This window comes from Pezoporus flaviventris, unplaced genomic scaffold (genome assembly GCF_033815535.1).
Source record: "Pezoporus flaviventris isolate CSIRO_AGI_PZ_B2104156 unplaced genomic scaffold, CSIRO_AGI_Pfla_v1 ptg000129l, whole genome shotgun sequence".
Classification (NCBI taxonomy): domain Eukaryota; kingdom Metazoa; phylum Chordata; class Aves; order Psittaciformes; family Psittacidae; genus Pezoporus; species Pezoporus flaviventris.
In genome coordinates, this window is record NW_026892677.1 from 1,594,573 (window position 1) to 1,618,665 (window position 24,093).

The 24,093-nt window shown below is 44.1% G+C and overlaps 1 protein-coding gene across 1 annotated transcript; it reads right to left on the reverse strand.

Moving 5' to 3' along the window:
- Positions 1-2,321: 2,321 nt before the first annotated feature.
- Positions 2,322-23,822, reverse strand: GLRX3 (glutaredoxin 3). The gene is made up of 11 exons (XM_061478688.1): positions 23,708-23,822; positions 19,063-19,171; positions 17,099-17,173; positions 15,919-16,120; positions 11,491-11,663; positions 11,344-11,405; positions 8,135-8,192; positions 5,766-5,818; positions 4,390-4,429; positions 4,213-4,305; positions 2,322-2,597 (listed from the first exon to the last, which is right to left on the reverse strand). Exons 1-11 carry the CDS (start codon positions 23,776-23,778, stop codon positions 2,547-2,549), a joined length of 987 nt encoding a protein of 328 aa, XP_061334672.1. The 5' UTR covers positions 23,779-23,822; the 3' UTR covers positions 2,322-2,546.
- Between the last annotated feature and the right edge of the window lie 271 nt (positions 23,823-24,093).

Below are 24,093 nucleotides of genomic sequence, written 5' to 3' on the forward strand. Positions count from 1 at the left end.
GGCAAAAATAGAATAAAGATCATAAAGATATTAATGAATGTTGCCAATAATGCAAGCTGGAGACCCTCAATTGAGCACAGTAAGGGGAGAGAAGAGACACCAAACACCAAGGGCAGCACTGGAGCTTTGCTTCACACATAAATTCCCTACTGGTATAAGAGCCATTTCCATACTGGTCTAAGTGGTGTAACAGAGTATACCCAGTACAAGAGTATACAAAACATATCTATACAAGTATATGGACTGTAAGCTGTCAGACACAGTAACAACCTTTATTCACTGGGGGTCTGTTGCACTTCTATAAGCCTTGAGTGGTTAAATTCCATTACAGTGACTTTTAAGGAAAACTAATGCAGAAGTAGCATCTTGTATTTAGTCTTGGTTTAATTAAAGCTTCTGACTCCTAATTTGACCACAGGGATGTTACCCTTTGGCATAATTTTACTGTTTTAAATGAAGTAGGTTACGATTCGTACCCACAACCACGCGGAGGCATTTGCAATCCACTTTGAGAGACTAAGGTTTTCATGAGGACAGGATCTCTCCATAGTAGTTAAGCTTGGTTTTAAAGTTAGAACCTGTACTATTTCATAGTGATTACCAAAGTTATTCCTAGAAAACTGACAGACCAAATTAAGTATTAATCACTAAGAATTCTGCAACATGTCCAAGTCCATTCTTCTCTGCAGTCAGCCTTTAACAACTGTGGACTACCTCCAGTAACAGTCCTGCTTCAGGTTCCAGTATACTTAGATTACATTGAGAATTGAAGCATCAAACCCCTAAGAACTTGCTTCCAAAACCTGCTCAGCTGCTGCCTGAAGGAAAAACCTCCTCAAGCGGGTTTCTGGCCAGGAATCTCAAGCAGACATCAGTGTTTCTCTGCAAGGTCAACCAACACAAGAATCAGCAAGGAAAAGGCTCTCAGCAACACTTCCCTGCTCAGGATGTGTTACAGGTGAGGTTCAGGCATTTTGCTGCTCACCACTGCTTCATTTTCTGGGTTTCACGAAGGAAGCATACTCCTCTTCGGGTTCTACACTTCTCCAAGAAAGTGATGTCCTTGTCCTCCTTACTGTGCATAGCCAATGTGCCCAGAACAGTTTAATCCATTGCAGTTGATACAACTATCAACTCAGTAGCAGCTGAGAGCACTGTCACACACAACAATCTACATGTAGTTAACCTGAAACATTCCAGCACAAAACTTCACCAGCACAAAACCACCTTCCAGAAGAAACCCCTCAGGTTTAACCTCAGTCTGAGCACAGATGCCAAGAACTCAAGAGACCTGAAAGCAAAAAGTGTTCCTCTGGAAGGAAAACCCCCTCCTGCACGTACCTGCAAGCGGTTTCATGGTGAGCCTGTTCTTAGAACCAACTGTATTTCAGAGCATTAAAAGTATTACAAGAAGGATTAAAACTAAACTAAATCCTCTGAATACAGAAATTAAGGATTCATATTTCAAGACAATTGTTTAAATTGCCAAAGTCATACCCCAGTAAGTAACCCTTTCCATTTAACTGAAGGAGCACTGATAATACTGGAGTAAAGACTCCAGGGAGACCTTAGAGCAGCTCCAGTGCCTAAAGGGGCTGCAGGAAACATGGAGAGGCACTTTGGAAAAGGGCCTGTAGGGACAGGCCAAGGGGAATGGCTTTAACCTGCCCGAGGGGAGACCGAGATGAGCTCTTAGGCAGAAGCTCTTCCCTGTGAGGGTGCTGAGGCGCTGGCACAGGGTGCCCAGAGAAGCTGTGGCTGCCCCATCCCTGGCAGTGTTCAAGGCCTGGTCCAGTGGAAGGTGTCCCTGCCTGTGGCAGGGGGTTGGAACTGGAGGAGTTTTAAGGTCCTTCCAACACAAACCAGTCTGGGATTCTACGATTTATGATACACCAAGAGACTGGCCTAATCACCGTGTTTATTCGCTCATTTCAACTGTAATTTAAATATGCCCCAAAAGCTATGTTAAAACAGGCTGAACATCTGAGATGAACAATTATGGACCAGCTTTGCTAATGAAGATGCACAGCATAGAGCTGAAACTCATTAATATCCACTTCCTAATGGGGCACTGGATTAAGGTTTCAGTAGGATTTTTCTTGCTTACTAGACAGGAAAACAGTTATGAACAGGGACAGAAAATTATGCTCCACACCACAGAGCTACAGCCATTAATATTCTCCTAATGAGAGCTGAGCCCGGAAAAGTAAAGATGCAATTTAGTCCTATATAGTACTACAAAAGGCAGCGGTATCATTACCCAATGCGTAAACATCTACATGCAATGAACACACTGAAAGAGTGTAATAACCACCCCAAAGTTCTTCAGCATCATATTTTAATTGAATTTGTAGATCTAGACATGTTTCTGTCTTCAGTGGAAACACATTTTCATACGTAGCGTGGTCTCGTGAATCACCCAGAGGACATAAGCTGCGTTTATTTACTCCTGATCAGTTCCACGGGGCTAAGTTGCCTATTGCTCTGATATCTAGAAGTGAGTAAGTGTTCAAAGTGTTCCTGTTCCCATTGATGTCCTTTTGCTATTAATTTTCTCCCTTCAGAACAGGCAGCAATTCACCAGTTTCCTTTAGTTCCTGTAAAGAAACAGACACAGCAATTATTCTCTATGTACACTTTGTGATTACAACAGGGGTGGTTTGTGGGTAAGGAAATCGATGCAGCAGCTACAAGGGAATGTGCCAGTCAACCCACTAGAGGTCCCCCTTGGCCAACACATTGGAGCTCTTCACCTTGGGTTTAAAGCCTGCGTCTGTTTAGTAAAAGAAACTTACCCAGTGAAAAGATACCCCCTCAAAAGAACTGGTTGTTATCAGCTTTCCTGGGTAAAGCCCCTGCTCTGTTTCCTTCTAGGTGCAATTCAAGGCCTATTTTAGGCACATACAGAATTCTGACATCAAAAATGCCTCCTACATATATAAAAAAATCATCATTCACTGACAGATTTTGTTACAGCCACGCATTAAAACACACAAGACAGGAAGAGATCTGTAAGATTCCTGACTAAGAGGTACTTGCCCCATCCCTGGCAGTGTTCAAGGCCAGGTTGGATGGGGCTTGGAGCAATCTGCTCTAGTGGAAGGCGTCCCTGCCTGTGGCAGGGAGCTGGAACTGGATGAGCTTTAAGGCCCCTTCCAACACAAACCAGTCTAGGATTGTACAACAGGTTGATGACTTTAAATTCAAATGATAAGGCTGTTAACTTCATAAAGAAGTCAATAACATCAGGAAATAGTTATAAAGTAACATGTTGTGAAGTGTATGAGGGGCTGGAACTAAATGATCTTCAAGATCCTTTCCAACCCAAGCCACTGTGATCCTACATACTCTTTCCCCCCATCGAGAGAAACAACTCAATCATATTAAGCTGTATTACAGAATGCACTTTACGATACTGACAACATACTACAAGTCAGTGTGAACCGAACACACTCCAGCAATGCAAACAGACAAATCACATTTAAATACCAGTGAGGGAAGTATTCCGCAACATCTCCACAATGCCCAGGACTCTACTTCCCAATCACTGAAATAACCCACACACTTGTTAAATAAATAAAATTAGTCCATATAATTTAAGTAATACCAGTATTTTTAGAACTAAATGAGATTTATTGATTGTATCTTCCCAGGAGTTACAATGTCTGAGGAATTGGCTATAAAACATTCAGACAAGAATGGGCTCCAGAGTATTTGGGCTTTAGAACACTGTGCCTGCTCTGTTACAGAAATCAAAAACCAGAGTAAGAGATGCAGATCTATTTTTGTTGCTTCAGGGCCTGTTCAAACAACTCCAATAAACCTTCCTTTCTTCCAGGAATGAGCCTGTTTTGCTAGGAAAAGAATGTCTTGCCCACTTTCTCTGAGAAAAGCCATGTCAGAAGTAAAACGAGGAAAAGAAACCTGTAAAAATGCACCCATGGGGTGAAACTGGTCTTTACAGTAACAGTAACTGACTGCTGTCAAGAAAATACATTTCACTGCTAAATCCTGTCATATGAGAACACTGGAGATTTAGAGCTGCTTTCAGCTGTGTGTTGAGCTAAGAGAAGTCACAGTAAAAGCCACCAAGGCAGGTGCTTTCATGATATAAGGCCATTACCCTGGAGCGTCTGCACGTGATGGGCAGGAAGCAGTCCTACATTTTTAAGCACCCAATTTACACCTCCAACAAGATTTTCCCATTCCTACCTTAATGATATCCAGCCCTCCGACCAGTTCACCTTTCACATATAACTGTGGGTACGTTGGCCAGTTGGAATAGGTTTTCAATCCTTGCCGCACCTAAGACAACAGAAACCTTAAGTACAAACTTCAGCCTTTGCAGAAACAGCAGTGAAATCCTCAATGCTGGAAAAGGTTCATTACCTCTTCATCTTCCAGTATGTCAAATGTCTCATAATCAACGCTAGGAAAAGAAAAGAACACACAAAATCATCTACTGTGGAGTTTTGCAAGGTACGACCTTTTAAAACTCAGAATGGGCATGTTTATAAGGCAGATTCCAAATCACTCAGAATTGACAGGTAAGAGGAAGAAAACAGCCAACACCTTAGGCACAAAGAACTGTGATGTAAGTAGTTTCCAGTTTCATAGGAAACCCCTTATAAAACACAGATAACCCCTTATAACCCACTGGAAATTAAGCTGTGTGGCTTAGGCTCTAATCGGGCAAAACGTGTTCAAAGTAATTCCATTCACTATTAGCTTAAAAAACACCCAAAGACACATGCACACTTTGGAGGGTTTTATTAAGGAGGAAGCTCTTCCCTGTGAGGGTGCTGAGGCGCTGGCACAGGGTGCCCAGAGAAGCTGTGGCTGCCCCATCCCTGGCAGTGTTCAAGGCCAGGTTGGACACAGGGGCTTGGAGCAAGCTGCTCTAGTGGAAGGGGTCCCTGCCCCGGCAGGAGGTTAGGACCCTTTAAGGCCCCTTCCAGCACAAACCAGTCTATGAACCAAACAGCCGCTATTTCATCATCTTCATATACTACTTGTGTAAAAACACAAAACTAAAGTTCCTGTGTAAATCTGATCTCTGGTTGGTTCACGTACAAGTTTGGGTAAGCCATTCCTAGTATCTCCAATAACCAGCATGTGCATAGATTCCTCAACTGGACTAGGACCATGACGGGGAACAATGATTTGAGTGCTGCTTATTTCCAAGTCGTACATTGATGTATTGTTATCTATGATCTCAAAAAGCCCATTCTAACACGCAGTAATCAAGACAACTGCTTAACCTCTACCGAGCAGTGCAAATGAAATGGGAGTTTGTTCAAAGGGAGATGATACCAATCTCTCTCACTACAGAAAGAGCTGCTTTAAAGAGGAAAACTGAGGCTAGGTAACATGAGAGGCTCCAAGATTAAGGAGACAGATCAAGAGGGACCTCTCTGAGACAAGCTGCTTATCAGAGTGGAAGGACTGCTTTCATGTTAACAATCACAGCAGGAAGAAAAAAAATCACTGTTGCAATGAACTCCTCAATATGAGCAAGACAATCACAATGCAGTAGTGCTAAAGCAGTTAATACCTAATACACCGCATCTGACCTGGCAGCAAGAGAGTGTACTAGTAATTTACACTATGGGCTTTCACATAAATATACCTGAAAATACCCTTAAACAAAGAAAATTACATTTGGGAAACTCTTGCACAAATATTTTCCAAACTTTACATTCATAAGCTGTAGTTTTTAGCACACAACTGGCTTTCCAAATTCAATGAAAAACCCACTTACGTACCCAGTATTATTCATGATTTCTACAATTTGCTTGCTGAAGCCACATTTTGCCACCTAAAATGCAAAGCACACATAGGTTAAAACATGGATCTGATATATTTAATCCACAAACTACCAAGTCCTCAAGCTACACTACAGCTATTACTGATTTACTGCTAGTGATGACCTTATTGGATCAGCAACACTACTAATCTCTTTTTCCTTCTTCTTTACACTCTTTGAACTTTAAACAGCACTGAGTTTCTCTTTCTTTACATACCCTGCTGATATAAATGAAAGCATTTAGGATATTAAGCACTTTCCTCAGCTGTGGTTTGAAAAGATATGAAATGAATCTGTTTTCTAGCTCTGGCAACACTGCCTTGAGAACTAGTCAGGTTTGCTTATTTTCTGAACATTCAAGAAGCAAAAGCTATAGGCAGGATGCGTATAATTGCCTCACATGCATTGTAAAATACACATGGTTTAGTCCGAGACATACACTGGCCTTTACTTACTGCTCTGGAGAGAGTAGCAACCTACAGTGGTAAATGTTCCATCCCTGGCAGTGTTCAAGGCCAGGCTGGACAGAGCCTTGGGTGACACTGTCTTGGGTGAGGCGTCTCTGCCCACGGCAAGGGGTTGGAATCGGATGACCTTAAGGTCCTTTCCAACCCAAACCATGCTCTGATTCTATGATTTTATGATAAACAGGCTGCGTGTACAGCAACTCCTAACTGAAATCAGAGATTGAAACTATCTACCGGAACCTTTCCACACAGACAGTATAAGGACACAGAACACCAATCACTGTTTTAGACACTGAGTTTTCAATCCAAACTTCCTCTTCCTACTGATGATTTAACTCCACCAATAGCTCAAGCAAAATCAAAATGCATTAAGCAACCTGCCCAACATCTTGCTTTCTGTGAGCAAGACACAGGTTTTAAAGGAGACAGAAGCCTGGAGAAGAGAAGGCTCCGTAAGGAGACACCTTCAGCTCCAGTGCCTAAAGGGGCTCCAGGAAACCTGGAGAGAGGCTTTGGGCAAGGGCCTGTAGGGACAGGCCAAGGGGAATGGCTTTAACCTGCCCGAGGGGAGACTGAGATGAGCTCTTAGGCAGAAGCTCTTCCCTGGGAGGGTGCTGAGGCGCTGGCACAGGGTGCCCAGAGAAGCTGTGGCTGCCCCATCCCTGGCAGTGTTCAAGGCCAGGTTGGACACAGGGGCTTGGAGCAAGCTGCTCTGGTGAAAGGGGTCCCTGCCTGTGGCAGGGGTTGGAGCTGGAGGAGCCTTAAGGTCCCTTCCAGCACAAACCACTCCAGGATTCCATAAGTGCACCTGTTCAGAAGACCCAACCCCAACCAGCTCACCCCCATGTTTTCAGTGACTCGGCATAACCCACGGGATTCCAGTGCCTATGAAATGGCTTTGGAAAACAGCCTACAAACTCTATTGTTAATACACAGAGAAGGCTCACAGAATAAATAAGAGAATAAAATACAAACACAAATCACATGGAAGAGCTCAGTCCCCTACCTATGTATCCCTTTAAAAAACATCATAGAACGACTCATCACTAACTACAGTTATTATTCAGGGTTCACCATTCCACGTGCCACTCAAGTAACTTTGACAGGAGGAACTGCAGTGCCTGCTGTTCGAAGGGGAGTATTTTGTCCCCTGGTTACTTGGTTCGAGTATACAACACAAAGCAATAGACTGACCTTTTGGATTACAGTCACTTGTGCTTATTTTAATCCTGTCTGTTAGCAGTTGCCTGTCTTCAGTGACTATTTCAGTGAGCAAGATAATCAAGTGCAGCTTAAATACACCACAAACAGATCATCCCATGCACGTGAGAAAGAGCGGATCATTTCTGGCATGTGGCATTATTCTTTAGCCTTAAAAAGATCAGCAGCTTATTTGAAAAGCAGTCGTGAAAGTATGATGAAGGGAGGGAAACTAAAAAGGACAGGACAGGACATCCAATGCAACCAGGCCAACAGAGGGGAATTTCAAGAAGCATGGATCCAGAGATGAAGTTCAGGGCCACACTCAAGGTGTCTGCCTCAGGGGGGCAGCTGAGTGAGGATGTGCAAAGCCAACTGATAGCAGACCAAAGGACACACAGAGCTCCTCCATCATTCCTGAACATCACTTGTTGGGCATCCCTGCAGGGCTTCAAATTCCCTGATTTTACTGGGGCACAGCTAGCAGCATTTTCGCAATATATATTACCCATCAGGTTAAATGGGCACTGCTCTTACAGGAGCACCAAACAAAAAGACAAATAACTGACTTCCCAGCACCATTAATTTTCAATAGCAAGGAAAAAAATGTCATTGTCACTATTTAAAGAAACTTTAAATATACCATGAAACACAATCTTACCTGTTTGCTTCCCTTCATGAAAAGCATCACAGGAGCTTTGTTTATCAGGGCTTTAAGCCTACAGAAAGCACACAAAAGAAAACCATAAAACACCTCGGTTATTACCCAAGCTTTGTTTCCATAGGAGGATAAAACACAAAAGTGGAAAGATACCAACTTAGAGCTTTACCAAATGCACTTAAAGCATTCTAAAAAGGCACTTCATTCATTTAAATCGCTTAGAGTGACTCTAGTGATTGAAGTTGAACCATCCCGTTACTTTCAGGCAACAACTTACTTTCCTACATCAACCTCTAACTATTAAGCAGCAGTAAGTATAAGGAGGAACACCACTGGCTCTATATTCAGCGACACACTGCTTTCTTCCCCACACTGAATATCATATTTTGCATTTCTCATTCCCCGCATGAGAGTAACTTTTGCAGAGTAAGAGCTGTATCTATTGTCCACCAGTTGTAAGACCTATGGACTTACAGACTAAGGACTAACTACTACTCAAAGAAACAGGTCTGGTCTGCACCACTGTGCCCTGCCCAATACTGGTCTACCAGCACAACACTCCCCCTACTTCCCTTTCCTTTAGGAAAGGTTTTTTCATGACAAGTGACAGAAAAAGTTATCAAACTGTCAAATGGTTTCTTGATAAAGGCAAACCAGTCACTCTGTGTGACTCATAACACAAAGATTCCAGACTGGAGAATGCAGGGCCTTTGCAAAATAAAACTAAATGAAGGTTTTGGAAATGGCTTTAACCTGACACAGGGGAGACTGAGATGAGCTCTTAGGCAGAAGCTCTTCCCTGTGAGGGTGCTGAGGCGCTGGCACAGGGTGCCCAGAGAAGCTGTGGCTGCCCCATCCCTGGCAGTGCTCAAGGCCAGGTTGGACACAGGGGCTTGGAGCAAGCTGCTCTGGTGGAAGGGGTCCCTGCCCGTGGCAGGGGTTGGAGCTGGAGGAGCTTTGAGGTCCCTTCCAACCCAAACCAGGCTGGGAGTCCATGATTTGCTGGGTTGCCTACAGCCTTCACACATGTAAACCTCAAAACAATTCTTCCAACCAAGCTGACTCTAGGTTAGAAACCAACAGTAAAACAGCTACAGCAAGGGTGAGCTGCCAGATCTGTTCCCTGAAACCAGCTGGATCTCCAGAGTCCATTTTCAAGTAAAGAAGATGCAGTAAATTGATGGAAAGAGAGCAAACACTGAGTAAGGGAACATAATCTAGCATTAAACAGTTTCTACACTGAGATTCCTTCATTTTATTAAGTCTTAGCATGTTTGAAGAACTACCCCATACAGTTTTCTTTACGAGTGACTGGTTAGAGCGAATACAGTTGGGGAGCGATGTCAGTTGGTCACAAGTATGAGATTAGTCACGAAGGAAAACTAACCCGAGTCATGGAAAAAGAACTTCCCAGTTGTCACCAGAGAACAGAGGACAGACCTCAGCCAAATGTCCTGGTTTAACCCAAGAAACAAACACCCACTGAAGGATGAAGAACAAATGAGGCAAGAAGCTGTTCGTGACCTGGCTGGCGAACTGTCAGCCAGTCTTCCTTCAGTGGTAAAAGCTTCACTCACCTTTTCCACAGATGCTGCAGCCACTCCTTTAGGGGGACACTGAGCTATACCAATCATTTTCATCTATTTAAACACATTACATAAGCACAAGACATTTCCCATTTCCTTCTCACCCCAAAAACATTAAGTAAAGCAAGAAACTTGTAATTCAATCAAGTTGCAGCTTATGCAAGATTGCAAAAAAAGAAGGAAGAGAGGACATTTTATACAGTAAGTTTTTAAAAGGCCATACAAAGAATCTCATCTTTACCTATAATTAAAGCTCAGAATACAAAAAGTAGTGACTGGGTTTTGTGACCTTGCTAAAACAATTTAGTTACTCTACTAGAGTAACAAAAGGTAAACCTTGGCCATAGAACACATTAGAAAAGGAAGTAATAACTACACTGCTGTAAAGGTAAGTATACTTCATCACCATATAGAAATAGCCTGCATTAAATTCCTTCCCCACTGTGCTGAGAGGGCAAAAGAACCAGAAGCAGACACATCCAGAGCACTGTCAGACCTGCTCTCACCATCCAGACAGCAAGAGGGAATCTGCTAACATATCTGCCTGCAAGGTACAGGCCACCTCCTAGTAAACCAACCCCCTTTGCATGTCCTAATGGCACAACTCGCATAAGAACTAGGGAAAAACAAAGCTACATCCAGGAGGAACCTCTCAGAGAGAAGGACTTGTCAGATATCTGGAGCCTGACTGCCTGGGGCACACCAGGATTGCAAATGAGAGCAAATCTTCAAATGGGAAGGTTAAAGTAGGACAAATTGGTTTCTAGCTATTACAGCTGATTCAGGAAGCAGCACACTTCCTGCTGCTGCAGCACACATTCCTGTTGCCAAGGTGAAAGAAAACAGGGCCTGAAGGACATGAGTAACCAAGAAAAATGAAACAAGCCTACGTATTTTCTCCAGTGACACCACAGTTATGAAGTCTGTGCCAAATGAAGCTCACAAAAGCTACTAATATTTAAAAGATGACTTTCTAAGCTATCTTTATACAATAAATTCTTAAGAGACACAAGAAAGAATCTATATATTCCTGCTGTAATTAAAAGATAACAAACTACAAATACAGTAAGTAAAGCCTATCGGAGCAGTATAGCTTAATACTACAGCTTTATGTGAAATGATGCTCACTGGATAGAAAACTGAACATACTAAACAACTGCAGGAATTCTGTAATTAAAGAAAACCTTGATGCACTTAGGAGGAAGTCAAAGGGCAGGATTTGTATAGGGGTTCACATACGTAAGAAACGTACAGGAAACAGGGCCCACACAAAACCTGGAGAGGGGCTTTGGACAAGGGCCTGTAGGGACAGGCCAAGGGGAATGGCTTGAACCTGCCAGAGGGGAGACTGAGATGAGCTCTTAGGTAGAAGCTGTTCCCTGTGAGGGTGCTGAGGCGCTGGCACAGGGTGCCCAGAGAAGCTGTGGCTGCCCCATCCCTGGCAGTGTTCAAGGCCAGGTTGGACACAGGGGCTTGGAGCAAGCTGCTCTATGGAAGGGGTCCCTGCCCGTGGCAGGGGTTGGAGCTGGAGGAGCTTTAAGGTCCCTTCCAACACAAACCAGGCTGGGATTCTATGAAACCCCAAAACAGATACCTTTAAAATACTGATATAACACATTATACCTGCTCTCCAACTTCTCTGCCTTCGGACAGACCGTGTCCAGCTCTCCAGAGGCTTCAAGCTCCTGGGGAGAAGAAAAGTCAGATGTAAAAAGCAAGAAAAATGTGCTTCTGACAACTACCAAGAGTAAGAGTTGCTCAGTTTCTAACCTTGACAATGTCAAGTCCACCTATGAGCTCCCCAGATACATACAACTGTGGGTAAGTTGGCCAGTTAGAATATGTTTTCAGCCCCTGACGAACTTCTTCATCAGAGAAAATATCAAAACTGCTAAATGAAATGCCATGCTTGTCCAGAATCTCCACCATCTGCTTGCTGAAACCTGCAGACACAGAAAGAGGAATGACATAGAGTTTAAGCAAAGCTTTCCCATGTCTGCATTACACATAAGCCATTTAAAAATGCAATTCTTTAGGACAGTAAGTTCAAAACAGCTCTAGTGTGTTTTTCTTCACTCCAGCAATATCCCCAAATATTATAAAGGGGCAAGAGAAGTATTTATTATTGGGATAACAAAACCAAAGTACATGGTTTGTAAGTGTGGTGCTTCTCTACTTACGGACCGTATAGTGCTCTAACCTTCATTTAAGTGTCTCTGTTGTTCTAAGATACAATTAAAGCAAAGTTAAACCCATTCATTCCCTTATTCTGTCTTTTCCAGCTCTTCTTCACTTGAGCATTCACAAGGAATAAAATGACTTTAACCAATGCCCACAACAGCACCTTCAGTAGCCTTTTCATTTCTCTAACACACATCACTTCTCTACCCTTTCATTTCTTCCTCCAGCTACCACTGAACTTTGCTTCCACCAAATGTGTATGAAGTTGAGACAGAAGTGGAAATCAGGATCTCACCCCAGTACTGTGTCACCAGTTTAACTTAGAAACTTGGCTTTAGATGGTTTTCTACTCCTTTTGCTTTAGGAGCTTTTCCTTTCCTACTTCAGGGTAAAGGGCGGATTCCTTTCCATTTTCTAAACTCTCTATGTCCACAACAGCACTTATATTCATTTCATACCTTGTGACACTACCACACCATATTCTGTCTTCCTTTACAACAGATCTTCACTATGTCCTACTCCAAACACACCCTCTGAGCTGGATATTAAGCACTGAATATTATGATGTAAACATCCAGATTTGGTAAGTTTACTCTGTGCCAGTTTGAGAAGAAAAGTTTCTCCTTTCTGTGATGAAACATCTTGTTCCTAAGCAAATCCTCACATCATTTGCAGAAAGGTGTATGCATGAAAATTGTAACGTTACAGTATTTACAGTCTATAATCACCTAAATCTTCTTACACTAGAGGGAAACGCTCAAAATTTCACTTTCAAACAATCCTCCTCTATTCTATTTTCATAGAGGATAATCTGGTTTGTGTTGGGAGGGACCTTAAAGCTCATCCACTCCTAACCCCCTGCCACAGGCAGGGACCCCTTCCACTAGAGCAGCTTGCTCCAAGCCCCTGTGTCCAACCTGGCCTTGAACACTGCCAGGGATGGGGCAGCCACAGCTTCTCTGGGCACCCTGTGCCAGCGCCTCAGCACCCTCATAGTGAATAATAATGTGATAAGAAGTAATAATAACGTGGTTTATGTGCTTGCCAACTCACTGTGGTTTGCACTGAAATGCCCCTGCAATCCTACCAATTCCTTCACAGAATTCCACCAAATGCTGTGCAGACAAATGAAAACCTCCATATAAATTTCAGAAGGGCAAAAAAGGCAATGCTTACAGGCTTTAATAAAGGAATAAAAAAAATAAAGCAGCCTTAAATGGGAAACAGAATCCAAGTGCCATAGAAGAATAACCTTTGATTTCAGCTTGCAAGACCACCTATTAGTTTTTGAAATATGGATTTTTTTACAGCAGCTTTCTGCAGTTTTCATGCTCCACAATTTACTGGGATATGAAGGAGCACTAGCTCTATGGATGGCATCTAAGTCGCTTTTCTTTCTACAACTGAAGTGCGAAGTTCATGTACAGCCTGAAGTAAAACACAGGTTCTGAAATCCTTCATACATCTGGGAGTTCATTAGTAAACAGCTAAAGGCTGATTGCTGATGGTGATTCCAGCACCAATACATTAACTCATTTCTACTGTAAGGAACTGGGGAGAATAAAAAACAGCTTTATTTTTGCTGGAGGCCATTACATGCAAACTAGAAAGATTGATTGCTTGTGCTTTATTTTGAAGGGTTATGGTAGCAGGCTGGAAGTGTTCTGCTTAGGGATAAAGTGCCGGAACAGCTTTACTTCCGTAACAAAAGGGTTAGGCTGAATTCCTGATGAAATGCCATATATGCCTTACAAAGAAGAATTAAACTGCTAACAAACTGGCTTAACTGGTTATGAAGACGATCGCAAGTGCTACTGCAGGGGCGACACCAGTAAAAACACCCTGAATAAATAATGGTATTGAAGCAAATCAAGAAATACCACCACAGTCCAAATAAATTCACTGAAATAATACAAGGTATGGAGCAAACCCAACGGCTAGTAAACACATAGCCAAGGGGAAAACCTCTCTTTACACTGTGCTTAGCTGGCTTCTCCACTGGAGAAATGACAGGCTACACGCAGACCCCCACACACATTGCTGGCGAGGTTCCCCTTCACTTGCTCACTGCACTACGGACTCCAGTGCAAGTCTTATCTGCAGCAAAATCAATACAACTCAAGAATATCGTCACCTTTCAAGAAGCATGGCTCCTTTTGTTTAATTCAATTGTTATTACTCCTACCACTGTTCAAACTGTATCATCTTTGTCAAAGTGATAAATTACCTTCCACTTCAAAAAGGCTATTCCAGGAAGTTTCATAGACCCAACTTTGCAACATCTTTGAAACTATCACAGCAGTTTAACGCAGGCACAACATTTAACTGTAAAATTAAGAAGTTTACATGATTTCCTGTCTTGTGCCACATTTTAATACTTCCAACTTTAATACATACCTATATTTAAGTAAGCACATCCTTTCGTGCTTACGTATCATTCGTAGGGTACCAGGGAAGAACTGAAAGCTTGCAGAAATACCTGTAAGGCTGGTGAGGTGCTGGCACAGGGTGCCCAGAGAAGCTGAGGCTGCCCCATCCCTGGCAGTGCTCAAAGCCAGGCTGGACACAGGAGCTTGGAGCAAGCTGCTCTAGTGGAAGTTGTCCCTGCCCATGGCAGGGGCTTGGAACCGGATGAGCTTTAAGGTCACTTCCAACACAAACCACTCCTGGATTCTATGAGTCTATGATCTACTTCATTATATTAAAACATGCAAATGAACCTGTGTTACGCTCTTAAATCACTTTCCATATTGGTTTTACGACGAAGTGCCAAACCATCCTTAATCTCGATGCCTCGATGTCTTTTTTGGTTTGTGTTTTCTGTGTTTATTTTAAATAGCTTCAGAATTGCCTCCCATCAAAACTTCAAGCTCATGAAAAGCAGTGAAGGGTCTTTTCCCTAGAGAGCTTCAAATTCTTCCCATTGTTTTGCTCAACATCCTTTAGGACCAGCTCTTGACTCAGCATCCACAGAAATCCAAGGAAACTGTGTCCCTGTGTCATCAATGATCCCACTGACCCAGGAATAACAGAGAACCTGGGCACATGAGCAGCTCTGAGGAGACTCGCCACTGCCTGCATGACACTGAGCTTGCCATGGCCACAGCAAGACCCATGCTGTGCTATTGCAGCTTGCCACATGCCTGCCCAACCACTCACACCACAAGCACAGTGGGGTCACCAACAGCAGTGCCACATTAACATCCAACACAGTCAAACTCACAACAGGTGTGTCTGAACAGCCTGAACTGCAGACACCCCAAACGTGCTCAGAAATATCAGGAGCCAGTGAGAACCTCATGGATTTCAACCAGGCCAAGTGCAAGGTCCTGCCCCTGGGTCGGGGCAATCCCAGTACAAAAACAGGCTGGGGGAGACATGATGAGCAGCCTGAGGACAAGGACTTGGGGTGTTGGCTTCCCATGACCACTTCAGTGTGCACTTGAGCACAGAACCCCCAGTGTGCTGGGCTGCACCCCCAGAGCATGAGGAGTAGGTCCAGGGAGTGGATTCTCCCCTCTGCTACACTATGGAGAGACCCCCTCTGCAGTACTGATCCAGCTCCGAGGCAACAACACAAGAGGGACGTGGAGCGAGTCCAGAGGAGGCCACAGAGATGCTCCAAGGTCTCACCAGAGACAATTTACTGTGATCCCAATGAATTTTTGTTATTCCTTGAACTGAAACATAATCTTCAAACTCTTTTACCTTTTCAACATGCGCAACTTGATGCAGAAAACATGTCCTCAATATTCCTGAGGTAGCTCACAGTGTTAAGTGTCCCAGCTCAAGCACAACACCACACATCATGTCCTCTTCAGAAAGCCCCTAATCTCTGTGATTCCATTGCCAGGACTTAACTAAGAGCCTAACTCTCTAACTACACTTAACCAACATGAAGACGCTTTCATTACTACTCCCAAGACACTGCTGAGATGTATCTTCCCAAAACTAAGTGTGACAACTAGCCCAAAGCAAGAGTTGTCATGTTGAACATGAACTCGACTCAATCCTTACCACAACGGGGCTCTTTTGGAGTCCCCTTCATGAAGAGCATGCACGGGGCAGCGTTGATGAGTTTCTTGAGGCGCACATTCAGATCTTCTTTCACACTGTCGTTGGAACCAGCAGAGAGGGAGCTGCTGGACGCGTGGCGCTGCACTCTCTTGGTCAGCTCAGGGGCATGTGCACCATCCAACCTGTCCACTTTCTGAGAGTTCTGAGGGGAGCAAAACACAGGCTCCTGTTAGAGGATTAAATTCAGACTCTGTACTGTAACAGCCAAAGCACCATACAAATACAGAGTCCGAGATGCAGGGTGGGCTCATGTATTGAGCTTTTAGCCAGTCTTTACATCCAAGGCTCAGGCCATTCTGTTGGCTGGCTACTGTTAACGCAAGAGTCTGGAGCACAAGTCTGATGAGGATTAGCTGAGGGACCTGGGGGGAGTGTCAGTCTGGAGAAGGCTCAGGAGGAACCTGATGGCTCCCTACAACTGCCTGACAGGTGGATGGAGACAGGAGGGGCTGGGCTCTGCTCCCAGGGAACAAGGGATGGGACAAGAGGAAACGGCCTCAAGCTGCCCCAGGGCAGGTTTAGATGGAGCTGAGGAACAATTCCTTCCCCAGAGGGTGCTCAGGCATTGGAACAGGCTGCCCTGAACAGGCTGAAGTCACCATCCCTGCAAGTGTCCACACACTGTCCCTGCAAGTGGTTAGTGGTGGCGTGAGCAGTGCTGGGCAATGGCTGGACTGGATGAGCTTAAAAATCTTTACCAACCTGGTTCATTCTGTGATTCTGATCCCACCAGAATTTGCTACTTGAAGAAAATACTCTGAATTTTACCATCACAGGCAAATGTGACCTAAACAGACCTTGTTATTTCTACCTAAGATTACCCAGGTTTTTGACATGCTGTAGAACTGCAGCTAAACAAGGAACCAGCACTGAAACTTCTCTGACCCAATATAAGGTGCAACTAAAGTCCTATGTAAGAATCCCAAAGCAATTAAGGAAGCTCTGAAATATTACATATGAAGTGTAAGAACCATTTCTATCTACTTTGTTAGGTTCCACTAGATAAATTTAAATCAGACACAGGAGTGTTTCTTCACTGAGAACATTAAGGTTGTGCTCGTGTTAGTCGTATTAAGAGTCCACATGGAATCCATCTTCTCTTAAATCCATCTTCTCTTACCTTAAAGAACAGGAACGTTGGAACAGAACTAATGCCGTATTTTTCAGATACTTCAGGCACAGCTTCAGCTTCCAGCTACAAAACACAAACACAGAGAAAAAGATGATTTCCATAATCTTCTTTAAAGTTTGACTGCAGATGTCGATGTCGTTCTCGGCGTTTTATACATTTAAAGAGGCTTTGATGCACAAGTTGGTGCCATATTTGCATTGAAAAGAGACTCTGTGGGCTGGCGTGTCATCCACTGAGCCTCCACAGTGGCAAAACAGGTTCAGAGGGTTTTATTTTGTTGCACATTTCAAAAGATGCCCAGAGGCTGCAAATAAAATTTTTGGTGCACTACTGACCTAGTAAATTTTCAATCATATGCAGCTACTACTATATTGAAATCCATAAATCATTGACCCCAGTTATGTCATGATTACAGTGCTTATTTTGTGCCCACAGCAATTCTGGCTGGTTGCTCTATTGACTAATTTCGAGGGGCAGTACATCATGAGTGACATTTGCAGCCTTCTGCAAATGAGGAAGGAAAAAGGAGTGTTTCTTCAAGAAGCTATTGATGTCTGCTGAATTGTATGTTTAACTCCTGCAAGGCTACTGAGGGGCCAGTTTGTTGAGATTATTGGTTCTAGTTCTAGTCAGCATTCAAATGCAAACTTGAAATCATTTCATGGAGCAATCTGCCAAGAAACTGTATCTTTTAATTAACTCAAATTCATGATTTTCTGGGATGGGCTAAAAGCTTATTTGAATCATCAAATCCCAAACTGGTTTGGGTTGGAAGGGACCTTACAGCTCATCCAGTTCCAAACCCCTGCCACAGGCAGGGACACCTTCCACTAGATTAGGACTTGCTTCAAAATACAGGAGAAGGCCTTAAATTTGGCCTACGTTTCCCAAATGTTTCATAGTTAGTTACATGTATTAAGCTTGTATTTTTATCTATATCTATCCTTCCCTGTGAGGGTGCTGAGGCGCTGGCACAGGGTGCCCAGAGAAGCTGTGGCTGCCCCATCCCTGGCAGTGTTCAAAGCCAGGTTGGACACAGGGGCTTGGAGCAAGCTGCTCTAGTGGAAGGTGTCCCTGGCCACGGCAGGGGTTGGAACTGGAGGAGCTTTAAGGTCTCTTCCAACACAAAGCAGGCTGGGATTCTACGAAACAAGCAGCTGCAGGTACTTCATCATCTTCATATACTGCTTGTGTAAAACCAGAGATGTTTCGGAGTGAATTTGAGCCTAGGAAGAAGGGAGAGTTAGGGAAAGATGTTTTTAAGGTTTGGTTTTATTTCTCATTCTGCTACTCTGAGTTGACTGCCAATAAACTAATTTCACCAAGTGGAGTCTGCTTTGCCCATGCTTCTGTCTGGTGAGTGATCTCTCCCTGTCCTTATCTCAACCCTTCCAGTACATTTTCTCTCACCTGCCCAGCTGAAGAAGGGGTGATAGAGTATCTTCAGTGGGCACTCAGCATCCAGGCAGGGCCAGCCCACCCCACATGGGAACAAATCAAATCCCCAGAACATTCGGAAAGAACAGTGTTGCCAAATTAATCTCAAATCCAGGGACAAAATCCATGCTTTAAAAATATTCCTGTCTACAGAACTGAAGGACTGAGCCATTGCAGCACAGAGAAATTTCAAAGCTTGTTAGGTAGAGTAGCTAGTGAAAAAACTCCTTCATTGTATCTTGGTGGACAAATCAGTGTGGGGTTTTTCCCTTTATACAGCATAATAAAATGAAGGTATTATTGAAGCTGCAATACCGAGTTTGGAAAGATGAACCTACAGCTTTCATCCCACAGAGTTTTGGTGCCATCTTGTCCATATGTTCAACTTTCACCTTGAAATGTGAATCCACAAAGGAACTTCCAAAACCAGCTTTGCCCTTATTTTGTAATAGTTTGCTCACACTTTGTACTAATGGCTCTCCTCTGTTTAGAGCCAGCTCCGCTGCCTGACTTACCTTCACAAACACAACCTGCGTGTGCTCCTTTGCCAGTGCTGCCATAACATCATTCATCTGAGCACACTGAGGAGCCCATGGTGCCCAGAAGTGGACAACTACAAGGGACCTGTTCAGAAACAGAAAAAGAGAGTAACAGCATTTATAGTTTAAAAAAAGACTCATGAAATACAACAGCTTGATACACCTTGTGAAAAAAACCACAAACACAAACCCCACCGCTCAGAGCACGCTCCTGAGAAAAGAAAATCCAACAAGTGAAACCAGGAATATTTTCTATTACTTTTTCAGAAAGCATTCCAAAAGCCAACCAGCACTGTTAAGGTAACGTAATACAACGAAAAATATCATCCTGCATTTCAATAGTAAAAGATCATTCCATGTGAGCGTCAAACTGGAGGAAGAACAAGCAGAAACACTAAAGATCAAGTCACACACGGATGCTGAGGCAAGCACTTGGAATTGCTCTGGGGCACCTTAGCCCAAGCAAAGATATCTGTCTTCAGCAGCTCCATACCTGAGGCTGCACCACTGCTCTTCCCCTCAGCCACGCCACTGCCTCTTCACTGCATATCCAGGAAATAATCATAGAATCACAGAGTGGTTTGGGTTGAGCTCATCCACCTCCAACCGCCTGCCACAGGCAGGAACATCTTCCACTAGAGCTCCAAGCCCCATCCAACCCGGTCTTTAAGGTCCCTTCCAACCCAAAGCACTCTGTGATTCTATCTTCTCCATGGCTGTCATCTGTAGACTCTTCCGGCACTCCTGCACACAAGTCACCACCACCAGTGGTTCGAAAGGCAAACCACTTCTCTTTAATCATAACAAAATAGCTGTGAGGCTTTTCTGCCCTGATCTCACTGCTCACAACTGACACTGGCATTTAAACCCCAGTAAAGATTCATACCAGTTATCTACTCTACTTACAAATAGGATTTGGGATGGACTCCTTGCAAAGCCTGAGACCACATCACATTGCTCAGAGCAAAACCTTCACTGCAAAGCTGTTTGAGCACTTCACACCACAGTGCAACTGCCACTTTATCACAGTGTAATGAGGTGAAAACAATTAGGTAGGTTGTAAGATGGGGAAGGCATTTGTGCGTATGAGAACATCCAGTCCAAACAGCCAGAACAGTGTCAAATGCAAAAAGCAGCAGCAGTTCAGTAGCTCAGAAAACAGAGCAGGCTCTGATGCAGAGAATCACCACGAGGTTTGCCCCAGGATTGGTTTTCTGGAGCTTGTTCATCACAAGCTTCATTTGAGACCTCCTCCAATACTGCTCCTAACCTATGCACTGTTCACTGATGCTGCGAAGAGCTCAGGGAAGTTGTTCCATCCTTGATCCATCAGTAACAAGTACTTTTTGTTTGTGTTAATCAAGTTTGATGATGTTTCCATGGTCTTCAAAAAGCAGGCTGCTCTACTTTGATCTATCACAGCTTTTGGAATCAAAGGGAATGAAGTGCTGAGCTGTCCTTTAACAGCACAATGTCTCTAAGTTTAAAACACTGATTTTTGCATCTGTTAAATTACAAGTGGAGCAAGACAATGCTTCCACTGGCTAAAAAATAGTGGAAAACAGGAGACCCAACCCCAGTGATTCTAAACAGATTATTTCCTACATTCAACCAAGATACTTCTAAAACCCTAACTAATACCTATAAAAGAAGATTAAACCAAAAAGGTTATGACAGCTCCCAAAGCTTCTCTTCCTGTATCAATCCATATTTCACATTTTGGAGGAAAACCCATGGGCCCAAAACTAAAATTCACTTTATTTAACACTTTTTTTTTTTTTAAACCTGACTAGTTGAAGAAAAAACAGAAAGACACATCACACTTTCTTTTCAGAAATGAAAAGCCTGAAGTCTCCTTTCTATAGTGTATTAATATAGAATCATAGAATCCCAGCCTGGTTTATGTTGGAAGAGACCTTAAAGCTCCTCCAGCTCCAACCCCTGCCACGGGCAGGGACACCTTCCACTAGAGCAGCTTGCTCCAAGCCCCTGTGTCCAACCTGGCCTTGAACACTGCCAGGGATGGGGCAGCCACAGCTTCTCTGGGCACCATGTGCCAGCGCCTCAGCACCTCCCAGGGAAGAGCTTCTGCCTAAGATCTAACCTTTATTTGCCAAAATAGTAAGACATTCTCCAATAAGCATATCCAGAAAATAACTACTAAATAAATTCTCCATTGATGACCCACCCTTGTAACTGTGTAATCTCCCCCTGACAGACAGCACAAGCCTTTTGGTTTATAAGCCGATTTCTCCAAAACACGGTCCAAGTAAAACAACAGTTACAGTGTGATAAATGATCCCATGATCTTGAAGCCATTGGCTTAATTCCCCTTTTGCAACTGTAAAATTTCGACGCATTTTGAAAACAATTAAACCTTAAAATTCACACTTATTCTCTGACACAAATTTTACTAATAGCCTGATATATGAAACATTGATTTTCTGAAGCAAGAAATCTGATGGAATTAAGAGTCAATATAAAATGCTGGTAACTGCAAGTGATTTGTGGCAATTCCACTAGTCTGGAAAAATCCAGAAGTCTATTGAAAAGAACAATTTTAGTAGTAAAAGAGCCTCAGGCCTATCCTTAAAAATGCAGCACACTCTTTGTCTTCAGCTTTATCTTTCAAGAGAGAAATACTTCCTTTAACTTCTTCCCTCCCGGGTAAGGAATAAGTTCCCTTCCTTACTCCTTACCCACCTTCAATAAAGTGTACATTTAGAACTACTTTTTAAACCTTTAACTTTCAAATTCTCTTGATAATTTAACATAAGAGGTACCCTAAATGGGCCAGTTTATATTTTTAAGGTTCTACTACCATCCAAACCCAAGATCATTAAAAAGAAACAAAACCCCCACTATGACTTGGGGAATGCGTTATCTTCTGTAAGTGCAGATTCATTTTCTTCACTGGTTTCTTAACAGTACCAAAAGCCAAAGCCAAATGTTTTCAAATGAAGCAAAGGAAGAGAGTTATCAATTCTATCAACTCGTCTTAGGAACAGAAACATGCCCAAAAGAATCGAACCCATAAAAGAGAAAACTGAATCATGTCATGTGGGCAAAGGGAATTACCGAGGGGTTTGTTGAAAATAACAGCCTGCTGAAGCCACTTTCATTTTGATCCATGTGAGAGAGGGGGAGTTTCCAATGGAATGTCCTCACACAACAATTCAGTTGAAGATTAATTCCAGGAAAGGAAAACTTGAAGTGATGTGCAAGTCTTGAAGAATCTAGTTTCTTCTTCCCATAATCAGCACTTATGAATGTTTCCTTCTGCTGTCTTTAAGACTGAGATGCTGATAGTTCCATCATCCTTTTAAAACCATTTAATCAATCACTTTCCTCTCCTTATACACTTAAAGTCCACTTGCTAATGCAGCAGTTAAATGACATGGAAATGCTTTTAACACAGCACTTTACTGTGCCTTCCAAGGCCTAGTTAAATACACACTCAGCTAAGGGATTAAAAACTGTTATAATACAGTTACTACCCCTTTGATTTCACAAGAGAAACAAGCAAAGCTCATAACCAAACCCATCTTTCTGCAGCAAAGCACCCAAGCACCCATTAATCTTTAATTACAATAGTAGTTACTGGGACACTTTCCCAGGAAAGTTAAAATTTGGGCACAGAAATTCCCCCTAAAGATCAGTGCCCAAGATTCCCAACACCAGGCCAGGAGCTGCTGCTCAGAGGCTACAGAGAATCAGCGAGAAAGCAGTGGATAAAGAGCCCTGCTACTCATTACTAGACCATAAAACCAGAGTAATGAGAAACCAGCCCTGAGACATGAGAGATGAACAGTTTTGCTTCATGGTTTTTTCTCAATATGCAACCTCATAAACACCAGCCCATAGTGTCCCATCCCTGGCAGTGCTCAAGGCCAGGCTGGACAGGGCTTGGAGCAAGCTGCTCTAGTGGAAGGGGTCCCTACCCGTGGCAGGGGTTGGAGCTGGAGGAGCTTTAAGGTCTCTTCCAATGCGAACCACTCTGGGATTCTATGGTTCTATTAATTCAAATGCTTCTAGTTTATTGGAAACGCTGTATAATAACTTGGGCTTGTTGACACCTCAGGGCTGAAGAGGAAAAACAACTTCTTAGGTTGCACAAAGTCCCGTTTTCGTGGTTTTCCTGCCTCTCTGCCCATTTAGGCCTCACATCCCCTGCCTCAGGCACTGATGCAAGTTACAGCTTCCTCCTCCCTCCCTAGCTTGAGCCTTCCCAACCCGTCCCTTAACAAACAGCTCCTTGAAGAACAACCTCCCCAGCCCCACTCCCGAAGCCGCTCTTCAACCAGGGCTGTTTCTGGCTGTTCCCTCTCCCGGCGCAGGGCTCTGCGGCAGCACAGGACCCGCTCCCCTCGGCCCACACCGGCCCCTCGCAAACCTCGGCCCGAAACAACCGCGGAGCCGCGTTTCGGGGCGCACCGGGACAACCGCCGACACCACAGGGAAACACACGGTACAACCGGCTGGAGGCCAAGCCACACACCACTCCCCCCCCCCCGCCTCATACATATCCAGGCCAGAACCGGCGCGGAGACCTGGCGCTCCCGGGTGGCAGGACCCGGAGGCCCGGACCCCATCCCTCCCAGCCGCACCCCCGGGGCCTCACCGCTCCTTCTGCTGCAGCAGCCGCTGGAGCTGCTCGGCGGAGCCCGCCTCACACACCTGCCCCGCCGCCATGGCCGCGCCGCAGGATGGAGGGGGCGCCGCCGCGCATGCGCCGCGCCGCAGCGCTTCCCGCGCAGGCGTAGAGCCTCCGCGCAGGCGCCGTGGGGAGTGTGTGGGTAATGGCTGCTGCTCCTCATCCTCAGGGTTTGGGTTTCATCCTCATGGACTGGTTTGTGTTGGAAGGGACGTTAAAGCTCATCCAGCTCGCTGGACTTGCTCCGGCAGCTCCACGTAGCTCTTGTGTTGTCGCAGAGCTGGCTCTGCGTGTTCCTCATCTGCTCCAGGTATCCCCTGCAGGAAGCAAATCCTCAAATAGCTTTCCCGTTT

Bases quoted from the DNA above. Each gene is read 5' to 3' on its own strand.
- GLRX3 (XM_061478688.1), bottom strand. From the start codon at position 23,778: ATGGCGGCGGGGCAGGTGTGTGAGGCGGGCTCCGCCGAGCAGCTCCAG. The intron at 16,121-17,098 runs GTAAGAGAAGAT...TGCTCCCCTCAG, and splicing joins CAACGTTCCTGTTCTTTAAG to AACTCTCAGAAAGTGGACAG. The intron at 2,598-4,212 runs GTAGGAATGGGA...GTTTCTTTACAG, and splicing joins GAGGGCTGGATATCATTAAG to GAACTAAAGGAAACTGGTGA.